We start from the raw sequence: 23,472 nt of genomic DNA on the forward strand, positions 1-23,472 counted from the left end.
GCGTCTACTATTTACACGATCGTGATTAAAGCATCTTTCGCTATTTATAAATGACAAGATTATTTCTTCGTGTTTCTCGTGTCTTTTTATATCCATCGAAGGTGAATTTTGCAACGAATATAAAAAATTCTAGGAATCAGGAAGCAGTTTATGGTTTTGATATATCGATTATGTAATATATAATGATCAATTAATACATTTAATATGTTTATAGAAATAATCTGCTCGCTATGATATAAAATAATAAATGATAATAAATATTGTGTCGTTAGTAAAAAAAAATACAATTAGAGAAATACGTTCCATACATTCTACTTTAATATCGTCTTTTTATCCGTCACAAGTATATTTCGTGTGTAAATGGGAGTATCGTGAGTGCTCGAGGTCGCGGGAAATCGTTTCATTGTCGATAAATTTATTAGTCCGCGTATATAATAATGTGTCCTTTGATAATCGACGTTGAAATAATCTATCGCATTACATATGGTGGATTTCGAAATACGTGTGAATTATCGATTAGTGAATTAGTGAGAATTGTATCAGTGTACAAATTAATAGACTCTCATCGTTTGAAGCAAAGGGAGCAACCGGAAATGGAAGGGATCTCTCTTGGTAAACAGATGCGGAAAGAAGTGAGGCATGCAACGACGGCGCATCGGTGAGTGAAATCGATTATTATACATTTATAATTGTCAATTTATTTTTTATTTTCTGAAAACAACGGTATTAGAAATCGGATTATATTTTGATTAATAATTCATAATTATTTACAATTATATCCGGTCGTATATTTTAGTCCCGATTATTTATTCTGTCATTCATCATTGATGTTTACCGATGACTCAATAATTGTAATCGTTGAGCGCATTAACTTCACTAGCGTATTTTATCAGAATTCAAGCTCGATCATTATGATCCGATTACATTTTATTTAACTCCGATCTTTAACGTGTATCTTTAACGTTATTTCTTGCGAACGATACAAATTGTCGAACATTGTACATTAGTTAAAATTAACAACGTGCATTTCGTTTGAAAAAGACGCGAGAAAGGAACGGTGAAATTAATGCGCTTTTAAAGCTTAAATTACATCGACGCGCGAACAAAAGGCATTAAGTGTATTTGCATGGCGGATACGCATGCATAAATACATTTGCATATTTACGATATATTTACATTCGCGTGCGCGCGCGCGCAGGCGCGCGTGACAGATTCAGTTATCGCACCCGGTATCCGCGAGCCGCGATAATGTCGCTATCGATGTCGCGTATGTAGATACAGAGCGGAATTAAAAAGAGCCGGAATATAAAGATCGTACGCCGCGACGGCGATCGTAGATGCTCGCAGGAGAGACGAATGTTAATGATTGCGTAACAGCCGGCGTTTCTCGGTGCTCTTACGCAACGGCAAAAAATTATGCAATGTTTCAGCGAAAAGTCTGCGTTCGTCAAGACGCACTTGGAGCGTTCGCGTACGCGCAATTATTGTCGAGGAAATAACATAGGAGCGCACATAGTTGCGCCTCGATCGAGTCATTTTAATGTTCGCTTATTTGCTTATACACACATGTATGTAAGCAGCGTGGATTTAAACTCGTTGGTCTTGAGATAGGAACGAGAGATTCTCCTCTCTCTCTTTTCCGCGTCTTCGATATGTAATAATAGATTTAAAATATATAGTAAATATGTAAATATAGAGAGTTTAAAATAGCTCGATTGAAAACTATATTTAGACTTTAAGTATGTATTTGTTTTTTAACATGCCGTTTTTATGAGATGCCAGGTATTTTGCATATAACTTATATTTAAATTCTATATTTAAACGGCTCGGTTAAAGTGCATTTCTCTGTCCCCTAATATATTTCATTTTTCTTCTTATGATTATCGAGCAGTTTGACGAGGCGTAATAAAAACAATCGAGAAGAAGCTTTTAATAATAATATAAAGTTTTTAAATACGTTTTGAAAAAAATGATTAATTTCTCAAGCAGAGTAGTTGAAAAAAAAAAACAAATTCAAAATTCAAAATGCAACATTTTTATGTTCAATAACGTACATTCGTGGTATAATCTAGTTATATAAATATAATTATTCTAAATGTCTTTTTTAGTTATAGTTCATTTTTATATAACGCATCTTTACAGTGTTGTCTTTTTAGACTGTAAATTTTAGATGAATTCTTCATGCTTTTCACGGTAAATCAAGGCGCGATAAATTTCAGAATAAAACGAAGCGAAGCGAAATATTTTTTACGCTATTACGTTGCATTATAACATTCATTCCGTTAATCCGTTCCTAATCTTGAATATTCATTATCGAGTTACGTGTTAAAATGCCATTCAATTCTTGTTCCCTTGGACGGTTTATTCTACATCGTTGAGTTGTCAGACGGCTTCCTTTTTTCCTATTCTTTTTTTTTTTTGTTCCACGCGCAACCAAAGATAATAATTAGCCTCGACTGAAATAAAGCCGGCGCGATTCTTCGGAAAGTCTTGGGCAAGTCGGACCCGGAGTCGTCGAAGCCCGAGCATTACGACATTAACGTGGTGTGTGCAGGCTCATTCCGCTAATCTTGCGTAGGCACGCATGTTGCTCGTGCTTGTCGGAAACGCGACATCGTCGACGTCGCTCGTCACGGAACAAGAAGGCCTTACGTGGTTGCATGCGCGCACACGTACGCACACACACACATACACACGCACATACACACGCACACGCACGCAACACCGTAGCTCGAAAGCGCGCGCATACGATACGCATACGTTGTATGTACGATGCACGAGGCGTAAGCCGCGACGATATCGTACCTCGAATTAAAGCGCGTATTTTATCGGTACAATTTCGTCGCTCATCCAGTATTGCCTCCCTAAAATTCGGCAATTTTCAAAAGTCAAGGGACGCCGTGGAAAGATTCTTCGCGTCTCGCTGCTTAACCGCGTTTTTTTTATCGCTTATAACACGCACACACTTGACATATTATCATAGCCCTGGAAGGCTATCGATTACATTCATACATTATAATAAAGTGCCTTGCATGCGTTTCATTATAAGATAATGATAAGTCCGTTCTCTTTTTCCACCTGCGTTTTCTAGAGACGCGGTTTATTTTATTTTTTTATTTTTTACTTTTTTCATTTTATTTTTTTTATTTTATTATTTTTTAATTTTTTATTATTTTTAATTTTGTCGAAAGCGTCAACAGGCGAGTAGAATTGCAAGTATATGATGATTAGAATAAAATTTTCAATTATTCATGTGTGACGTGGGAAAATTGGGCTGGGATTCTGATACATTTTTTGCGAGAGAGATTTAATCTGGATTATTGTGTAATAAAAGAAACAGGATTCTGACAGAAAACATGAGACTTTGTCGATCGACTTGGTCGAGGAAGATTTGGAAACAATTTAGAGCGAAAATCGATCGTTCGTTTTTACACGTGAAGATAGCGCGCGAGCTGTTGATTACGCGCGCACGTTTACACATACTGCGAAAACAATGGCAAGACGGTGCGGAATAGCTGACTGGGCTATTGTTACAACTGTAACTGCGATTAGCATTTAATCCCATTTTCGGCAGACATACGGTAGGGGGGGGAGGGGCGAGACGTGAATTCCGCAATTGTGTGCCCCGGAGTTTTCCGCGGGAGCACCGTGAGAGAAGCAGCTGCGGAAGCAGAAGGAATGCGCATTCGCGGAATATAACGTCCGCCGTGGTATTTAGAGTCTTGCCTGCAGGCACTTTCGAAGGTTTAATCGTACAATTTTCGAATATCTCGGTGGACGCGACTCTACTAGCCGTTGGCTATCATCGGTTAGATGTACATTATATTGTTGCGCGCGTCGCCTTCGATATCGAACGCGGTTCAATTGGAAGGAAAGGAGAGGATCAAATGTATACCAAAATCTATCTTAAATGTCTTACCTGAAAAGGCACTTTTTATTTTTCTTTTTTTCGAATGGACGTTGTTACATTTAAATCTATTAAAAATAGTACATAATTTACAGTAAAGTTTAAAAGTGTAGAATTTTTCATATTATAACTATACGAGACTATTGAATAATTTTGCGAAGAAGCTAATTTTTGCATAATAATTTCGCACACTAATAGTGTTTATGGCTTGTTCCAGTATTTTTGCTAATCTTTAATATGTTCTTATAAAACAGAATAAAAGTACTGTAAAAGTTTTGCAAGGCTTTGTTATTCGTGTAAAGCTTGTAAAAATTAACTTCCCCCAATCGCTATTTATACAATAATAATAATATAATTTCGAATTGCGTAATAATGTAGACGAAGAAAAATGTTTTCTTTGAAAAAAGAAGAAAGAACGAGCGATTCTTCTCTTCGCTTAATACTCGAATTATATTTTACATATGAATAGCTTTGATCGTATAAAAGAATATTAGGATATTCAGACAGAATCGAGACTCTGTTGTGGACACGAGGCTTTCCGAGTCTGGCGGCATTAACGGCGAGGCCACGTCGGGCAGAGATAGAATCTTCGCTACCTCTCGATCTCTCCCGCCCACCTTTAGTAATGTGCGTGACTGCGAATCGGCTCACGCATGCGGGCACGCACGCACGTATGCCTGCACGCACGCACGAAATCGCGAAACTGGAAGTTAACGTCAGAAATCCCTCACACACGCCAGGTCTACTCTTTATGATGTCAAGTGGCGGTAGAATCGCGCTTGATCCTTTCCGCGCCGAGAAGCGGTTTCGCGCGATTTATTTAGAATCCGCGATGAAAATAAAAGCGCGCGCGCGTGATTTGTCATAATTGAAGCAGCGACGTATAACGTAAGCACGTAACGTGAGCGTATACACACACATACACACGTGTAGCTACGTACGGCGTGAGGTATTAATTATGTCATGATTCCTATATTCCTCTTGCCCGCGGCCGGCAATTAGAACGTTGCGCAAGCTTTGCGCTCGCGTTGGTTGCGCAACGCGAGACGCGGCAAAAGTCGCTCCTCGCTGCCGGATTCTCGCGCGAGACTAAGCGACTTGGGCGGCGTCGAAATTTCGGGGACCGTCGCATCGGCGGGGCCGACGTATTGGCGGAAGATATTGGAGTCGAGAAGACCTAGTCTAGCTAAGCGGTCAATTAAGTTTGATCCGATTTGCGTTTCTCGCGCGGCGATCGATTGATCGCTCGCTCCCTCGCTCGCTCGACCAAGTCATTAGCGTCGGATTTAATCTGGCGTTCAATTTTCCGAGGACAATGTAAAAATGCTAGAGACAGATAGATAGATGACTTTAATTATCTCGGGACAGATATCCACAGACATAGATGTATATAATGTAGCGCTATCAAAAATGTCACGTTACTTGGAATTAGTAGCAAATGGTAATGATGATACTTATAAATTTTTAATAATATATTTTCGATTAAAGCCAATGATACACATTTTCTTCATATTTTATCACAGCTGTGGCAAATATTTAAAATTTTATTACACTTATAAATATTGTTTGCCCGCATAATAATATTTAATCTCGCAATGTAATAATAATTTTTGTTCTCTGCTTTTACTTTCTCATCAATTATTTTTTGCGAGATTATAGATTTTTTTCGTATATCATTTAATCTTTCGGAATCGAGAGAAATAAGGAGATGTAGAAGAATACCGAGTAGATTCATAGGAGCCGCGATACAGTATGGCCGAGCAACAGTAGTCATTAAAACAGGCGACCGTGAAGTAATCACGCGATGTCATCGAACTCTGCGATTACTCCGAGATAAACTGACGGATTTCATGCGTCTCGAGAAGGGTTCAAATTGACGTAACTTACCTTATGGGCCACGGTTTTATATTTAAGGAACTAATGACTTCCTCGCAAAGCTTCTCTCTCTCTCTTTCTTCTGCGAAACATGTCGAATCCGAAAAGCTAAGCGATCGAAAAGTTAAATATTTCCTTTGAAAACAATCGGATTATTTTATTTATTACTTATTTTTAACGATTCTAAATCCATTAAAATTCCTCTCTTTATCCCACGAATAATTATGATGACTAGTGCTTTTGTGATTCTATCTTATCTCTGAATACATATTACGATTATTGATTTTTTTTATATGCGGAGACAAAGTAATTTGTAACATGTCCGATAATTTCTCCACTTAACTATTATTGATCGTCGGAGAGATCGATATTCGGATAATGTCCCTCTATTGTATTAAAAATTTATTTAACTTAAAAAATCGCGAAATAACACGCGAGTCCGTGTAATAAATAACGTACGTAATAACAATAATAATAATAACAATCTTTTTTTTATATAACGTATAAGAAGGGTATTATAACGATAGCGCTCGCGGGAAAAGCGTTCGCTCACGAGGACTTGATTTACGTGGGATCGGAGTCATGCGGGTACCGAAGCCCGCCGTCGTGGTTGCCGGGGAACCCGCACACCATCGTCGTGTAAACACGTACCGCGGAGCTTAGGTGTAATGCACACGTCGCCCAGAAATACACGCACCGGCTACGTGCTCTCCTCTTAGGACGGTCCGCTCGAGAGAATCGCGAGGGAGATTTTACGACGGGCGCTTCTTACAGGCGCAAACTTACTTTCAGCCGCGCGTTCGGCGCGTTTCATAAAACGTTATCATTCCCGCACATCCCGCACGCGTGACTCCGCGCAGCGAGTGCACACGCTGTTAATTGCGATGTTGACGACGCGCTTATGTTAAGAGCGAGATGCGTTCGGAAACACCGCGCGGTTGCTCACGTTAATCGCTCTCCCGTTGCCTATTTCGATTTAATCGACACTTATTATTATTCGGTATTATCGACAAGGAATGAATAAGTGATTTCGCAATATTATATTTTTTTTATGAGAAACGATAGAAAATATTCTTGCAAGAGAATTATTAAAAAATTCTGGAATATATTAAAGTTGACGATAATTAAAAATTAAATATAAAAAATATACTTATATATAATATATATAAATAAAATATATATAAAATACATATAAAATAAAAATATATATAAAATACATATAAAAATAGAAAAATATGCTGTCCATTTGATAAAATACTTAATGGAATTGACTTTTTATTTACATATCGATATTTTTATCGATATCGTTATCATGTATGTAAAATTGAGATAAAGTAGCAATGTCGATACGATACCGATCTGCAGCACAGTATCGATACTTGAATAGTTGAAAGTAAGCAAGCTCGCCGTGCGTTTCTTTCCCCTGCATGCGTGGCTTTATGCGAACGTACATACACTCTGGCATGCGCTCGATCAACCGCGCTCGTCGCCAAAGCCGGATATATCGAGATGGAAGAATCAAGATTTTATAACGTCGAGACGATCGTCTCAATGTGATTTTCAAACACTTTTAGATCCCTGCAACTTGATAATGCAACGGCATTAATCGTAGAAAATAATTAATTAATTATTTATTTATTAATTTTTTAATTATTTTCGCTTCATGATGTACAATGTAAAAATCTCCCCAAGATACACGGTGCATAGTCTCTCTAATTTCTGTTGTAGAAATTAATCTTCGAATCTCGTGACGTTTCGTTTCACGCGGATGCAAACTCGGAGTTACACCGCAATCTCTCTCTCTCTCTCTCTCTCTCGGAGAATCATCGGTACGTATTTCGCGCGACGGAAATTACGGCGCGTAATCCAAATCGCGCTCGATGCGACGCACTCGACTCGCAGATTGCGTCGCCAATCGGTCGCGGATCTAGATTTGTCTCGAGAGATTTTTCCGTTTGCGCACCTCTCCGGCAATTCCGAGTCGCGCAATTCCAAGTGCGGTGCCACGCAGCAGTCACGCATTATACCGCATCTCGGCCACCCTCGCGACCGTCATTATCTCGAGAATCGAGAAAGGGAGAGAGGGGACTCTTATAGCAAGGGCGAGAGAGTTGGTTCGCCGCCGGGATAATGACAGTCCGACAGACGGACAGTGCTCCGGTGACTGAGAAGCCACGGCGCGCGGCGTGGTTATTAAACTTATTCTACGCGGCGTGGGGTGAACGCGGAGCTACAACATACAGGTCGTGATATCCGAGAATTAGTCAACGAAATACCTCTAATTACTTGAGCGCGGAGCGACGGCGGAACGCTTTCTATTATACATTTAATTGCGACATCGCGCTTCGGAAGCGCTGCAAGAGAAATGTGTGATCTCTTCACTCATTTATATATATATATTACTACCATACTTGATGAATATATAGATTTATAAGTCGCAAGGAGATTAACTAGTAGTAAAAGAATATACTATTTGCTCGTGTATCTTCAGAGAGAGATTTATCAGATATTTTTTAATTTCGTCAACTAAAAAATTTAGAGAAGGAATATAAAATAAATGTATAATTTTTCTAAACTTTATGTTAAATATCTTCTTAAAAGAAAGAATTCTCTTTCGTCGTTCGGGGCAAATTTAAAAACTCGAGAAATCAATACATATATATTAAACTTGACTAAATATATTCATTGACATTTTATCTCTCGATACAAAGATAAGGGAGGAAACAGGTAGTTTAAATTCCAGTAAAAATGTGAAATAAATGTTTGATCGATCGGGAAGAGACGCCAGTCTTTCGAGAGTTAAAATAGACGTTGCGAAATTACAGATTTAACCTGCGACCCTTGAATTGTCAAACGATCGCGGGATCACCGGCGGTGATGGAATATGCTCTCCGCGTCGCTCTCACGATCTTCGTTCTCTCGCGAAACGTTTACTCCGGTCGGTGGCCGGGAAAAACTCGCGTTATTAAGCCGCGGCGCAAAAGTCCTCCGCGTCCCTCGTCCTTCTTCCCTCCCCCTCCCTTTTTCTCCTACGGGCCTACCAGCCTCGGCCACGTCCACGGCGAAGCTCGCTAGATTAGTTCATTATCCGCCACGGCGTGTCTTCTGTTTTTGCGCGCCGTGAAAATAGATTTGTTGCAAGATCGCGGTCGCTGCGTTCTTCTTGCGTACGCGCGAGCGCGTATGTAAAGGCAAATTTACACGCTCCGCTCTTGATGATCGCGGATGAACCGGATGAACCGTCCGCGCGTAGCAGAGGCATCGGACGAGCACCTTGTTCCTTTATCAACGGTAAATATAACGACCAATTTAGAAAACTTTAAGTCTCTTTCGTAAAATGTTACATTTTTACATATCGACGATATAAAGAAATGAAAGAAATTACAAGGGAGGAATTGAATCTCTAATAAATATCCAGCCACGAGCTACGTTTCTTCCATCTTTTCATCGGTAGAACTCAAATGACGAGCGGGGAAAATTACGTTGAGGTCTGTTTTAGAGGAGAAAGAGAGGTAGAGAATGGGAGGGAGCGAAACGTTTTCGGGAGATACCCTTCTCGCTATCTATGATGCCGTTCGACACGTGCCTCGCACGACCGTGTCGAGTTCGATTCGGGACCACCCCGTGTTGCACCCCGCGCATTCGACACACGGGGGGCCATTATGCACCGACGAAACTGACACCGGCTCTACCGGTGTTAAATTGTAACATGGTTATCAGCCGGAACGTTCGACGTGGCCCGCGTGCATTCCCACGGGGAGGGGGGAAAGGCAATGCCGGAGTGCGGCGGCATTTTTGTCGGCCGCGTATCATTATCGATTCACTTTTATCCACGGCGAGCAGCGACCGCGTATACACATACACGTGTATATGTGTATGTATATGTGCGCGCGCGCTCGCAGGTGTACGTCGCTCTTTACACGAACAGGAAGTCCGAGGCTATTACACGGTACGGCACGGATAAAGCGGGCCTCACGTATCTCGCCGGCTCTTTAAAGCGTATAAAATATCGCGCGCGTCCGCTGATACAGCGCGCCTACTATCCGCGATTAGAGCTATTTTTGCGATAATACGTCTCGTAATGGGATCTCATCGAGGAGAGAGAGAGAGAGAAAGAATCGCGGCGCCCGTTCACACAAATTACGCGCCCTCTTAGCGAGGTGGCGTAACATTGTAATGATACGTTTAACCGCGTTAGTCGGTCGCAACTTGATGTCCGTAGCCGGGAGTTGTATTATAAAAGTGTTGCTCGATCAATCTTAGAAGTTTATTAATACATTTTATATAATTTATAAATATATTTTCAGATTAAATCACGTATTAGATTCGAATAATTTTGAAATTATTACATTTATTAACGCCTTTATACAGTTTTTCTTAAACTGTGTAATATATATGAGAAGTCTGTGTAATATGGTTCGAAGAATTTATAGACGAAGGAAAGCGCAGTCAACGTGAAATATTCTATATATATATATATTATACCCTATTATGCCTCTGAAAATGTTTGAAATCGCCTCTGTATATAGCTGCCATTATCGAAGCGCCAACTCATATCCGCGTGTTGTTTCATACACAAAATTACATTAACCGACGTTAACTAATTCACCGGTGGAAGGCAGATCCCTTTCTTTCAGGACGATAATCGCCGGACACGAAGCGGCTGCGTATTTAATTCGGAGCGATTTTACGAGAGATTCCTGGGAGGAAGGCACGAAGGGGGGGAGGGATAAATGGCGCTATGAAAATGTCAGTAATTAACATTGCCGCGTGAGATTTATCTTTGACCGAAAGTCGATTTATGTATATATCGAGGGGATTAGTTGGGAGATTCCCGGCAAAATTATTCGTTGATGTTAATTTCGCATAGAGTATGTGTAATGCGCGACTACGAAATGCTAAGTCTTTACCTGCCAACTGCAAAAAACTCACTGCAAATTTTACAAGCAACGTTTGATGTTAATCTCGCTCGGTTTTATGCACGCGGCACTCGTTCTTATAGACTTCTTCGATGGAAGCTTTACGTGCGACAGCAGCTGTTGAAAGATCGTTACTGCTACTGCTTGTTCTCACAAGAGAGAGAGAAAGAGAGAGAGAGAGAGAGAGAGAGAGAGCTGAAAGGAAAATGGGAGCAATCGCTACGGCGATGTATCTATTTGCGACGCTAAGTATGCCTCTTGTCCTTGATTAATTCAAAGCGGAAGATAGATGTGAGCGGCGTGGTTGAGAAGAACGAGAGGTGAGAGAAAGTGCCATAAAAAGATAGGATAACATTGCACCGTACTATGAGGTTGTTTTTTTTTTTCTTAAAAGTTTTCCTGAAAAGAAAAATTTTTTTTGAAAGACTTTAATAACAATGCTTTACAAATTCACAAAAATACATATATGCACTAATAAATTTATTAATATATAGGCAAAAAGATATTTAATTTCGAGTACAAAAGTCCTAAAAATGTGAATGTCAACATTACATCTTTTTTAAAGAATAATAAAGTAGGATACAAAGAATCGATGTGCAATTACATACATTATAACTACCACCCACATAGTTACGTATATTATTGGCATTACATGATACAGAAAGTAAGACTAATCTAGCGGCACCATCTAATTTAGGTTTCCCAGAGTCGAGTCTGCAAAGTCAAAGATCAAGTAGCGTAGGACTAGAAAAAGAGCGACGCGAGTCCCGACCGAGAGAAGAGAAGATCGAGCTTAAACCTTTTAGTTGAATGCACGCCTACTTTGCCTCTGATTAATTTCGTGCGAATGCATGAGTAACAATCCGACCTTACTACTTGTCAGTCAGCTGCAGCGGTAGTCAACCTGTCCAAGTACATAGACATGTACACGCGAAAATGTAGACGTACTTGTGATCTTAACACGCGCTGTTCAAGCAAATATCCGATTATTAATTAATCTCGAGAGCGAAATTTAACGACCAAAATTTTTCTCCGCTTAAATCGACGAAAGATTCGCGTGTCATTCTTCAATTTTCTTAAAATTAATCATTCAAAAATTATATACTCGAAAAATTGAAGAGAGGAAGATGTTTCTTCCCATATTACAATGTTGCATTTTGCCGTACGCGAATATAAACATCGATACTTTTCCTCCGTTACTCTTGGAACAGCGTCTTGAGACAAACCGCGAGGGGAGGACACGTGCAGATATACGCGGCGCGTTTAAAGCCTCCACTTTACCGTTGATTAATTTCGCGCGAGCGCGTGAGTAACAGGGCGGCAAGTAACAACCCGTTCGACAAGTCGAAGCGGCCGGCCTCTCTGTATACACAACAGGATGACTTATCTTTAGTTCCTCGCTTTCTTCCCGTCGGCGGGATTCTCTTCTCTTTCCCCTCCACCTCCTTCTCTTCCTCTCATCGCGCCGACTTTTCGCGCCTCTCCTGTTCGAGTACACGTATAACACGTGTATTAAAAATGCGTATGTATATATGTAGAAGCGTCTCTATTCTTAACAGAGAATATGTTGATTTTCTCATCTCTCTCTATCTTACATTGTACATATATTTACACGAATAGAGCGTGAGATTTTTAAAACATTCTCATTTATGCTCGAATGATTGCCAAGATAGAAAAAGAGGCACATTTTGTTTTGAAATAACGAGATAAATATTTGCTTATTGAAATACATTTTTTTAAGTACATGCAATTTTTTTCTGTTTTTGTTTCAAAATTTTTCTTCTACTTTCGATTTTAGTATTCAACCCAACATCTACTTTAACTGGTCAGATCATTCTATTTTGAAATTATTTAATCTAAATTTTTTCAATACATAATACAATTTTAATAATATAAATAAAACCGATCAAAATTCTCCAGAATAAACGAAAAGACAGAAACTGCAAATAGGAGCAGAGTTTCAACTCGGAAATATTTTCTGGACAAGTAATTTTTCGAAAATCTTACATGTGGAATGCATATTGCATTTTCTTGAGACCCTTTTGCAGTCATATTTATCGTCAGATTAAGCGTTACGCGTTATTCCAGAGGATTGCAAAGGATTATGATTAAAAAATGCGGTCGGCTCATCGTCGCGCCGGCCTCTCAAAAGCACAAATGTGCCTCCTCGTTGCACTTTATATATTTCTTTTGTTCTTCATTCGCTTTATTCCACCTCGTCGGAAGTTGTTTTATTTGCGTTCTTCTTTCCATCGCGCGCGAGCCAAGTTGATTGATCGCCAACGCGATTATCGCTCTAAAAACGGCGCGCCATGTTGGAACCGAGTCAAGAAAATATGCTAAATTGGCGCCCGATCGTGGAAAAAAGTACGAGCGATCTGTTTTTCAAAATTACGCTCTCGTTATACTCGATCCACATGCGGGCGTGTTAATCATACACGACGCGTTTAATTTCGATCGCAGCGCGCAATACACTTTTGATCAAAATTCATGAGGAATAAATAATTGGGCCGTATAGCCGATAATTAAACCCTGTATTCATAAAGACCCTTTCACGTCACAGATATATCTTATTATTGATGTATTTTTAACACTATGAATGATCATCTTTTCAAAGAGTTTTGTATTTCCAAAAAAATTTGGGAATTAATTTAGTTTAGAGACTTGTAAGTCTTTTCTTTAACAAGAGATTTTAAATCTAGGATTCTCTCTCTCTCTTTCCCTTGAAATCTAAACTCCTATTTATATAACATCAATTCATAAAATTAATTCAAAACTAATTCTTTTATTCATTAAAATTTTCACAGATTTATACATGTATTACACATGGTAAAAATTATAAAAAAGACTACGATAGAAATTACATGTAAAAATTACGAAAAGGACTATGGTAAAAATTACGTTCGGTACATGTCATTTTTGAGGCACCAGCAAAGTAACAAAATTGTATTGCTATAGACGACAATATATAAATAATTCGAGTATATAGATAGCTGATAATTTTATATTCCTACATTTTTTTTGTTCAGCCTTTATGCGCGACAGGGTATCGATTTTCATTAATTTTCTTTAAGAAAAATAGTTCTTATAGATCGGTATTTTAACTTGTAATCGCGGGCTCTTTATACCAATATAACGCGTAGAAGCGGCCTTTAACCTTTTGGACTGTAGTTTAACCGCTGCATCTCGCGAATGAATGGCAATGGTATAATGCAAATTGCGACTGTAAAAGCAAACCTACTCGCTTTTATTCACGGAACGATCGTTGTACGTGCCTATAATATGCATTAAGATATTGATCGATAATGAAATCTATCGAGAAAGATGTGAATCATATAAACTGTGCATTTCTAAATTTTTCTCTTATTTTTCACCTCGATATTCAATTTAATTTCTGCTTTGATATTTTAAATCATCAGATTACCTTATTTTGAAACTATTTAATTTATTTAGTTTTGCCGAAAGCTTCTCTTGGAAAACTGTTAATTTACTGCCTATTTGACGTACAAAGTAGAAACATACAAAACAATTTAAAATACAATACAATTTCTATACTAAGGAAATTTATCAAAACCCCCTAAAATTTATAAACGTAACAAAATATAGGCGCAAAATTTTAATTCAAATTACCAAATTACGCGTTGATTTTTTATGGCATCTGCTATTTCTAATATGATTAAAGGAAATAGATGTTGCATTAATATTAATGGGAATTAATGAAAGTGTGAAATATAAATCGGAGAAATTATAACGCTAGAATTAATTTCGACACTTTTATTTTTCATCAATAAGCTGTAAGAACTATAAAATCAATGAAAAATGATGACTTGCGAATAGTCATTCATTAATCATTAGACATCATTGACCTTTGTTAATTTTATTACAATAGAATATTTCGCTATTCCGTTTATTTCAATTTATAATTTAAATCCAAAACTATCTTGTAGACAAACAACTCAATCTCAGTGTTTTAGAATTACTCAAGTTCCGTTACCGAAAGATAAAGAAGGAGAGAAGCATCGGCCAATTATATGGCACAGTTAGCAAATAACAGTACGATATAATATGGCGATTTGTTTGACTCGATTGTGCTTTGCAGGCGACGACGGTTACGTCACATTTCGCGCTCTCTCAGGGCGCGCGCTGTACATGCATAGTCCTCGGCGGAGCGGAAGATCCGCCGCGTGGGAACTCGCGGCATGCGACCCGCTTACACCTTGTAAAAGGTTAAACGGGCTCTTTAACGCACACCCAGAAGAGACCTGCTAGAGACCTTTCTATAGTCGGGAAAGCACGCGCGCGGCCGTCGTCGTTATCAAACAGTCGTGTCCGCGGCTTCGCTTCGATCGATTCGCGCGATATCTCGCTTCCTCTCCTCTCCCCTTTTTCAAGGGAAGAGACGCCGTTCCCGTCGAACGTAACGCGCACGGTTTAATCGAGTCCAGAGCACGGTCCACTGCAACGCGATGCAAATGCGATTTTCGCGAGCGTTAACTGCGCGCAAAATTTTCGTCTTAACACGGAAATTTTCGGCGACGAAATTACAAATAATAACAAATGGCGTCACTTTGATAAGATTGCTTTTTTTTTATCTATTCTTGTGTAATTGGAGATTTTTGCAGTTTTTCAGGCGCTTACGACACAATGATACAGCTTTGATCGCGCGGCGTCGAGGGATCATGCGTGCGCAAAATTGCCGCGTCGGGGATTTTTGCAAAATATCGTGAAACAGAATGATGGAATTGGAGAGAGAACGCGGTGCGTTCGCGGAATGCGGCAACACACGCGGCTGCTTCTACCGGCGGCAATCACGACGCTCTCCCGTCGATCCGCTCGAAAGTTCATACTCGGCGATATACTAATGACGTGGGAAATACGCTGGGAAGAAGCCAATACTTAACTCTCGACTTGGCGTTTTCTCGCTTCTCGCCTTCGTGCGCTCTTGCGTGCGATAGATGCAAGCCCGTAGGCATGGCCCTGTCCAAAGTATTGCGTAACGCGCGATACGAGTCGTAGCTTTGCGCATTTTTTTGAGATTACCCTCGTTTGTAAAGTAACGTCTTAGATTCGGCGGTTGGTGCGAAATTTAATGTTTCGAATAAACGAAATTATCATGTCGCGTCATAAATATATAATTAATTTTTAATAATAATAAAACAAGTTTTTTTTCTTGCTCTGAAAGATTTTATGTACGTATGTGTGAAAGAAGGGTCGTTGAAGCGCGAACGGTAGTTTTATAAGTTCCAATATTCGCACAAGCGACAGAAACGAAAATGGTCGGCCGCGTCGTAACCGTGTTGAAGAAACGTGAAAAATTTTCGACGAGATGTACGAAGACGACGAAAATTTTTAGTCTCGGGGTCCGAGGCTCGCGTGCTCTCGCCGAAGAGATTTTCCGCTCCGTACATCAAGATACACGCTCGCCGAAGGTTCTCAGGACGCCGTGTGTTTTTATGTCGCACGTCCTCGCCGGCTTCTTCGGTATTATCCTTCGCGGCGAGCTTTTGCACCATGACTGGAAATTTCGACCGACATTTTACGACGGTGTTTTCCTCCTCGCCAGCTGGGAAGTAAAGTTTTCCGGACCTATAACGCGGAACGCGCGCACACATCTCGGAGAAGAGTCCGGAAAGGGGCGTAAAATGGGAACGCAGTTTCGTGGAGCGACGCGGGGAGGGAGAGGGGGGGTGGATAGGACGCGGGAGGAGAGCGGGTGGTGGTTTAAGGGCGAGCCGAGAGCGTTAGGGTAGGTTGCGGCACATGCCGGAATTCGGTCACTATTTTAATATCGATCCGCCCTCTACGCTTTTCCCCTCGCCTCATACCACTCGTATCCCTCTTACGCTCTCTTGGTACATAGAGCACACAGTTCGCACACGCGCGTGTATAAATACACACATACACACATATATATACACGCTCGTACATGAGGCTCGCACGTGCGCGTCGAGGTGACGCGTAAGGTCGTCCTCGAGCTCGCTCGAAATCAGAGTGAGGGGTAGCACGTGTTTCCCCTTGAATTCGTCAAGGATAATCGTGCCATGCCTGGACGTACGAAAGCGGAAAATTAAGAGAGCAAATCATTTTTCACGTAATATCGCATTATCCATTATTCTGTCCGACGCTGTATATAGAATATCGATGATTTCCTTACAAATAACAGAGATTGAATCGCAAATCCTGCGGTCTTACTCGACGATCCATCGTCTTACGATACGCGCTTTCCGCGCGCGCGCGCGCTTGCTTGCGTCCCGCGGAAAAGCCGCACGGATGCATTTCGCTGCGCATTTGTCATGGTAAATGGTGATTAAGTGTCCGGCCGGATTATTAATTGCCGGGGACTACTCCGGGATTCTCTTCATGGGTTTAATTGTAACGTATAGTTCGTTCCGCGCGATGACTTTTTGCACGTTTGCCCGCGCCCGGAATTGATGCCCCGTTAGCGTGATTTATGCCGTGTCTTTTAAGGAACCGCGTAATTTACGTCTGCGTTAGGCGGCGGCGCCCCGTTTTCCCATGCTAGATTTTCCAGAGGTGCGCCCCGGCGTTAATTCTATCGGGCCAAGACAGATGGTGACTGGCGTATTTGTCACTCTTCGCGCGCGAGGCGTCGAGCCGGGCGCTCGTTTTTCATTCGCGATCATCAAATTTACATGCGGCTGATCTCGTTCGTTCGCTCGCTCGCTCGCTCGCTCGCACGCAATCGCCGCAGGCATGCATTATCGGTCGGGAAGAAAAAGCGGAAGGAAACACGCCAACGCGACGCGTCCGGCGAAAGAGACGAGCCTTTACAACGGCAAATGAGAGCGGGGTCGATTGTTGTTTTACACTTGGCTCGAATAATTATCGCGTCGCGATAAGGCTAATAGATTTCCGTCGTGAATCAATCGCGATATTCTTTTCTTCTTCTTCTCCCCCTTTCCCCTTCTAGTCGCCCACGGTCGCTGAAACGCGACGCGCGGCGGTACGTCGCTTTACAGTTCGTTAATTTTTAATGCACACCCGTTCTCCGGTGTGCTGGCCCTGGGTCGGTGGCGGGTAAGCGAATTACGTACTTTGACCGACCGTGCTCTCCACGAAATAGTACGATTACCCGTTTCGATGCTCGCGGGCGGATGGTGGCGGTGGCAGGAAGAAGAGAGAGAGAGAGAGAGAGCGAGACAAAGGGGGAAGCGTAACGATTATGAGGTAAAAGCGGGACCCGCTTTTAACGGTCGGCACAAAGCCCCCTCCCCCTCCGGTGCGCGTGCTTCCGAAACAATCACCCGTGCATTTTTTAACGCCAAATTCATTGAAATAGATTACGCGGATCGCGGTAACAGAAGATAACGGACGCCAACTTGGTCTTTTATACACGGCAACAAGCCGTTTTTATTCACGCGCACCGTGCAAAATGTATTCCGAAATAGACATAATAAACTACTTGGAATTCTATCTGGAATAATATCGTTCCGATACAATTAAAGCGGAAATAATTTCTACTTTTCATACATCTTTATATTTGTGTTTATTGCGAACGTTTTCGATAAGTGGAAAAATTGCTTTTGGAAGCTTGTATTTTTCGTTTTTCAAAATCTCTGTATAGAAATTTTAAAAAATTGAATAATTTTTTTCAACACACCAGTAGAAATACCAATTAAATTATGGCTACTTTGCGATGTATTTTTATTTAAAAATTTTGAAAACAATCGATGGAAAGAATGTTAATTTCGCTTCTATATTTTTCGCGTCTTTTACATTTTTTTGGATACAAATGTAATCGCGTTGTTAAGTTGCTAATTAAAACGCGATCGTCTGACGCGAGCCTTATTTCGTATGATTACTAGCTATTTATTTCCGTAATCCTTATTCGCATATACATGTACATGTACACCGAACGGCCGCGGCAGGCAAAGAGGTAGGTAAAGTCGCATGTTGAGCCTGATAAACGAAATACAAAAGCGAGGCGGGACGAAAGAAGGAGAGGGAGAGGGAGAAAGAGAGAGAAAGAGGAGAGCTATAAGGCTTGTCGAGAGGGTGCGAAGGGACAAGGAGAAAAGTGCAGAAGGGTGAGCGGATCGGGGGCTGGGTGGGCACCGTCGAGAGGGTGGATGGTGGTGAACATCAACGTGCACATCCAACGCTTACAGCGCGTGGTTAGCGTGCGCTGCAAAACACACGCTACCGCGTGGCTGATTTCTCCTTCCTTCTGGCTACCGCCGATCGATATACCGGCGACTTATTTTAGATTATTTTCAGCGGTCAGAGTGTGCGGTGCGCCTTCTCTCTCTCTCTCTCTCTCTCTTTCCCTTTCTCTCGCTCGCTCTTTCGGTCTCTGGCAAAAAATGGGGATTCGCGCGGACCGTTGCACGGGTTTCTGCTGAATTTCGTTGCGCGCGAGCGTCGTTCAATGAGCATACACGACGAGGAAGAAGCTCGTCGAAGCGTACGCCATGCCGGCCAGAACTCGTCCTTTTCCCTCGGTTATCATTTGGCTGAAAATCCGAGAACAAAGACGCTAGACGACTTGCGAGAAAAAATGTGGTATCGTCCACGCGCGGTTGAGATCGAGCGATGTCGATGGGGACGATTCTTTCACCTATGCGGCGTCGATTTGTCCGATACTCGGTTTTTCTATTTACGTATATTTCGATTTATCCGCAAACACAAATCCTCCAACTGATTTTACGCTTGACACATGTCTAGATGTATCTAAAAATTTCGATTAGTAAAAATGTTGAGAATAATTTGGAGTGTTTTAGAGTATATTTTAAATATATTCTTGAATATTTTATATACTTTTAAGAATTACATAATTTATACACAATACCAGAGCATTCTCTCTCTCTCTCTCTCTCTCCTGTTTATGCATTAAAAAGTAAATAAATTTCTCTTCATTTAACTGTTAACGAATTTGTTTTACTAGAATTTTTTTTCGCGCGACATTTAGATAGCCGCATCATTTTATTTCGACAAGAGTTGACGCACTCGAAGACAAAGGCGTTTCTCCCGACGATATTGAACGTGTCGACGACGCGGCGAAGAGGCAGCGGCGATGCTATTTAAACCGCTCGGTATCAATAAAGCAGTAGTTTTTGGCGAATTTCATTGATTTCCGATAGAGTTGCGCTGATGTGCCGGCCTGTCGCCGTCCGCAGGTAGGCTACATTTTGCACAACATTGTAATTGATTGGACCTGTGGCCTGATAACCGCCTGGCGACCTCGGCTTGCGTTCGATACGCGCACTCGGTCATGGAATAATTATTTCCCTCCTTCCTTGCCCTCCGCACGCGGCTCTCTCGTGGCGGATTCTCAAATGCCAATATCTGTCCGTCGGTAGTTTCGCAGATGCGCGCGATGCATCTTGCCCGATGGATTCGTTCGTGATGTGTATCGCTAATCCTAGCGATACTAGTATTAGTATTAGTATTAATAGTAGTGGTGGTAGCGAATAATGGTAACATTTATTTAGAATCTGGAACAACGGCTGGCGCTAAAAAATTGTTGGCAAAAAGTTGCATCGACTGGCGTTGACAGGATTAAGTATTTTCAGCAGATAAAGCGAAATATCGACGCGCGCAAAGTGTAACGAAGCGAGCGCTTTTCACATTGTCGGAATTGGTCGCAAGATGAATAATAAAAATATGCGCAAACTCGTATAATTAAATAAATCAAACGCCGCTGCGAAACGCCAACCGAAAGTAATTAGAGACCTTTTCGACGATTATCGAGTAGACGTATAATTTTTTTGTCGGGACAAGTGCGTTGCGCTTGCCCCTTTTCATAATTATGCGCAGCGCAAACGCGATGCAAAATGCGCGCGTATGCGTGTGTGTACGTGCGCGATTCACCATCTTGAAAAATTAATTTCAAGCCGATGCTTCGAACTAACTTCCTCCCACGTATCCGCGCATTTTGCAGTGCGTGAGCAATTAGCCTCCCTGGAAATTATGAGATGGGTGAAGTAGATACGCATCGTTCGCGAAGTACAGGAAGACCGTAATTCCTCGGACTTAGCAACCGAGGTCCGCAGCCACCTTGTGCTAACTTCACGCGATAGATCCAGATTGACTTCCGCTGTCACGGGCGGAAGATAGAAAGATGAAACCATAAACCGTGAACCTGCCTGCAAATTGATTATCATACATTGGGATTTATCGGAAGCAACATTTAATTATAATTTACTCGTTAAACAACATATTGAGCAAATTAAGGTGTACATCTCATTTTTAATTACAGAACAAAATTTTCAGATTCGTTCATTAATGTCGCTCGCAAATTTTTCAATTATATTTTTTATTACAAGCTTTGTTTTTTCTTTTTCTGCAATCTCTTTTTTCTATGACTCATTAGTAATATGTAGCTAATCCGTATACGAGGCGAACGATTTGAAATACGGCAAAAATGTTTCTCGTAGCGTAATTTACTTAAAGGATTCTGCGGATCCTTTAGATGTAGATCGCGTCGAATATCCCTTTCCTTCCGTTTCTTCCTCGGGTCCCCGTCACCTCGCCTACAGAGAAGAGTTAAGACGCGTGCAGGCTTCGTTTACAAGGTACGAAGGTTGTAAACGTTTTAACGGTTGGTAAAGAGTTCCTGCGCGAAGGAGCCGAGAAAATTCCGTGCGGTGTCGTATACCATCGACACCGGCTTAGATCCTCCGTTCGAGCAAAAACCGAGGCGATCATTACGGTATGCACGTCAGGAGCGGCGTTAGACTCTGGAATTTCCTCCGCGAAAAGTAATATGCACCCGCCAGTAAATCCCGGACGAAATTGCAACGGTCGACTCCGCCGCTTCTGTGTTTGAGATTCCCCGAGATTCCTCGACCCCTTGCGCTCGACCGCGCACTGCCTGTAATATTTGATCGTGTGCCTTTACTTATCGACACGAATCTTGCATTCTGTTTATCTATCGCGATATAGCTTTACGTCGTGCTGTAAACTTGTAAAATGGGAAAGGGGGACTTTATCCCACTCCATTTTACCGCTAAAGATACACGAATTTAGAGAGCGTAGATTTTCGCTTTATTTTCAATTTTACGTCTGACACGTTTATATTTGCTTCAATTACTGTGCGGTACGGTTGCATCGTAGATTTTTTTTCCCCGTACAGAACATGTTAGATGACACATTTGGAAATTTCCACTCGTCCGCTTCGAAACTTTCCGACAGTTGAAAGTTTTATTTATTTAAAGCGAATATCGGAAGCCGGGTCGGAGAGGATAAATCGGGCGCGATTAATACAAATGAGCGTGCCAGTCGGGATAGCGTTTCGAGATCGCGCGAATCCAATCTAACGGATGTTTCGGCGGATCTTGGATTCGGATCGCGTCTGTGCAGCGCGATTCTAATAGGAACGGCGAGAGCGGTTCGACGCACGCGTGCGTTCACATGTGAGAACGTATGCGTTGCGAACCGTAACCGTCTTTGCAACGGATGCAACGTTGTATTCTCGGCGCGAGTGGCAAATTCTTAATGCAACCAACTCTCTCTCCGTAAAATGTATCACGCGCGTTATTTAGATGGATCAAGGAATAAAAGCGAGATATATTTTCTCGCGAGCTCTATAATTCTGAACGATGACTTTTCGCCAGACAACTTTGTGCTCGAATCGACCCAATCGTGTGTGAGGAAATGTAAATTAAAACTAGTACCAAGGCTTTTTCATTTAACACATAGGAATCAAGTAGCACTTGTACATCGAGCAAATATTAACAAAATTTTCCTTCTCAAGTATTTAAAAAAAAAATTAATGAAAACACTCATTCTCATATTAAAGAGAGCATCTTTTTAAGGAGAACTACATTGTTTTATATATTGACGCAAGGTGGGACAGGGACAAATTGCAGTTAGTTTCGTAGCTTTGCGAAAGTTGGCAAGTAGATGGGAGTGCGTGCGAATTTGGCTTATAAAGCCGCGCTACATCGTGCTCTCGTGCACACGCGGAAAAGGACAGGCCTGTTGCAACGGGCGATGCAACGGCGTGCAGCGAGGATCAACGTGCGCGCCGGTCGCGCTCGTGCCCGCGCGCGCGCGCGCGCAGGATGATAATTATCATGCGCTGCCCAGCACCGGCAATCTTTGAAGGTCGACCCGCGCCACTGCTTCCTTATTGTGAGGCAAGACGAAGCGAGAGAGCGGTTCGAAGCGCGGGACGGGGAAGGGGGACGGAGAAGGGACGCGGAGAAGGAGAGAGAGAGGAGAGAAAAGAGAGAGAAAAGAAGAAGAATGCACCTGTATTAACTTCGCGCCACGGCACGCCGCGCATACGCGCGCGCACTCGCGCTATACGTTCATTACATAGGCACGGCGATTTCAGAAATACCAGGTTCCTCCTGGGTCCCTATCTCATCCTCCATCGATGCCTCCTCCTCCCCCTCATCGCGTTATGCAACGTGAATCTCGCCGGATAAGAGACTCTTCGCCAAAGATAAGAGACGGCTGGGTAGGATTGCAAAATTTTTCATGCGTCGCATATATTTTTACCTCGAGATTGTTGACGATCGAGAAAGGAAGATGTACAATAGTTCATTTCGATTGATTTGTTACTTTTTTTGTGGATATTGGAAATGAAATAATCCGTGGACGAATCAAACTTTGCCGAGACGTAAATAAAATGATAAAATTCGATTATTTCTCTATTTAATTTCTCGTTTTCAGTTTTAATTAAACTCCAGACGAACTTAATATTTAATTAATATTAATTAATACAATATATTTTATATATAGAAAATTGAAGACGCGAGGAAGAGAGATAAAGTCTCGTAAAGTATTCCAAGAGAAGTCTAA

The 23,472-nt window shown here is 41.6% G+C and overlaps 1 protein-coding gene across 2 annotated transcripts in view; it reads left to right on the forward strand.

Annotated features, from left to right (window-relative positions):
* Positions 1 to 369: 369 nt before the first annotated feature.
* Positions 370 to 23,472, forward strand: part of LOC145976244 (uncharacterized) — a 73,345-nt gene continuing 50,242 nt past the window's right edge. For both annotated transcript variants that reach the window (XM_083107311.1, XM_083107309.1), the window contains exon 1: positions 370 to 658. In XM_083107311.1, coding sequence (XP_082963437.1) covers positions 640 to 658 — 19 coding nt within the window. In that variant the 5' untranslated portion in view covers positions 370 to 639. The remainder of the gene's footprint in view (positions 659 to 23,472) is intronic.

Source organism: Camponotus vicinus, unplaced genomic scaffold (genome assembly GCF_025532165.1).
Source record: "Camponotus vicinus isolate PSW18456_S1 unplaced genomic scaffold, iyCamVici1.0 SCAF_8, whole genome shotgun sequence".
NCBI lineage: Eukaryota > Metazoa > Arthropoda > Insecta > Hymenoptera > Formicidae > Camponotus > Camponotus vicinus.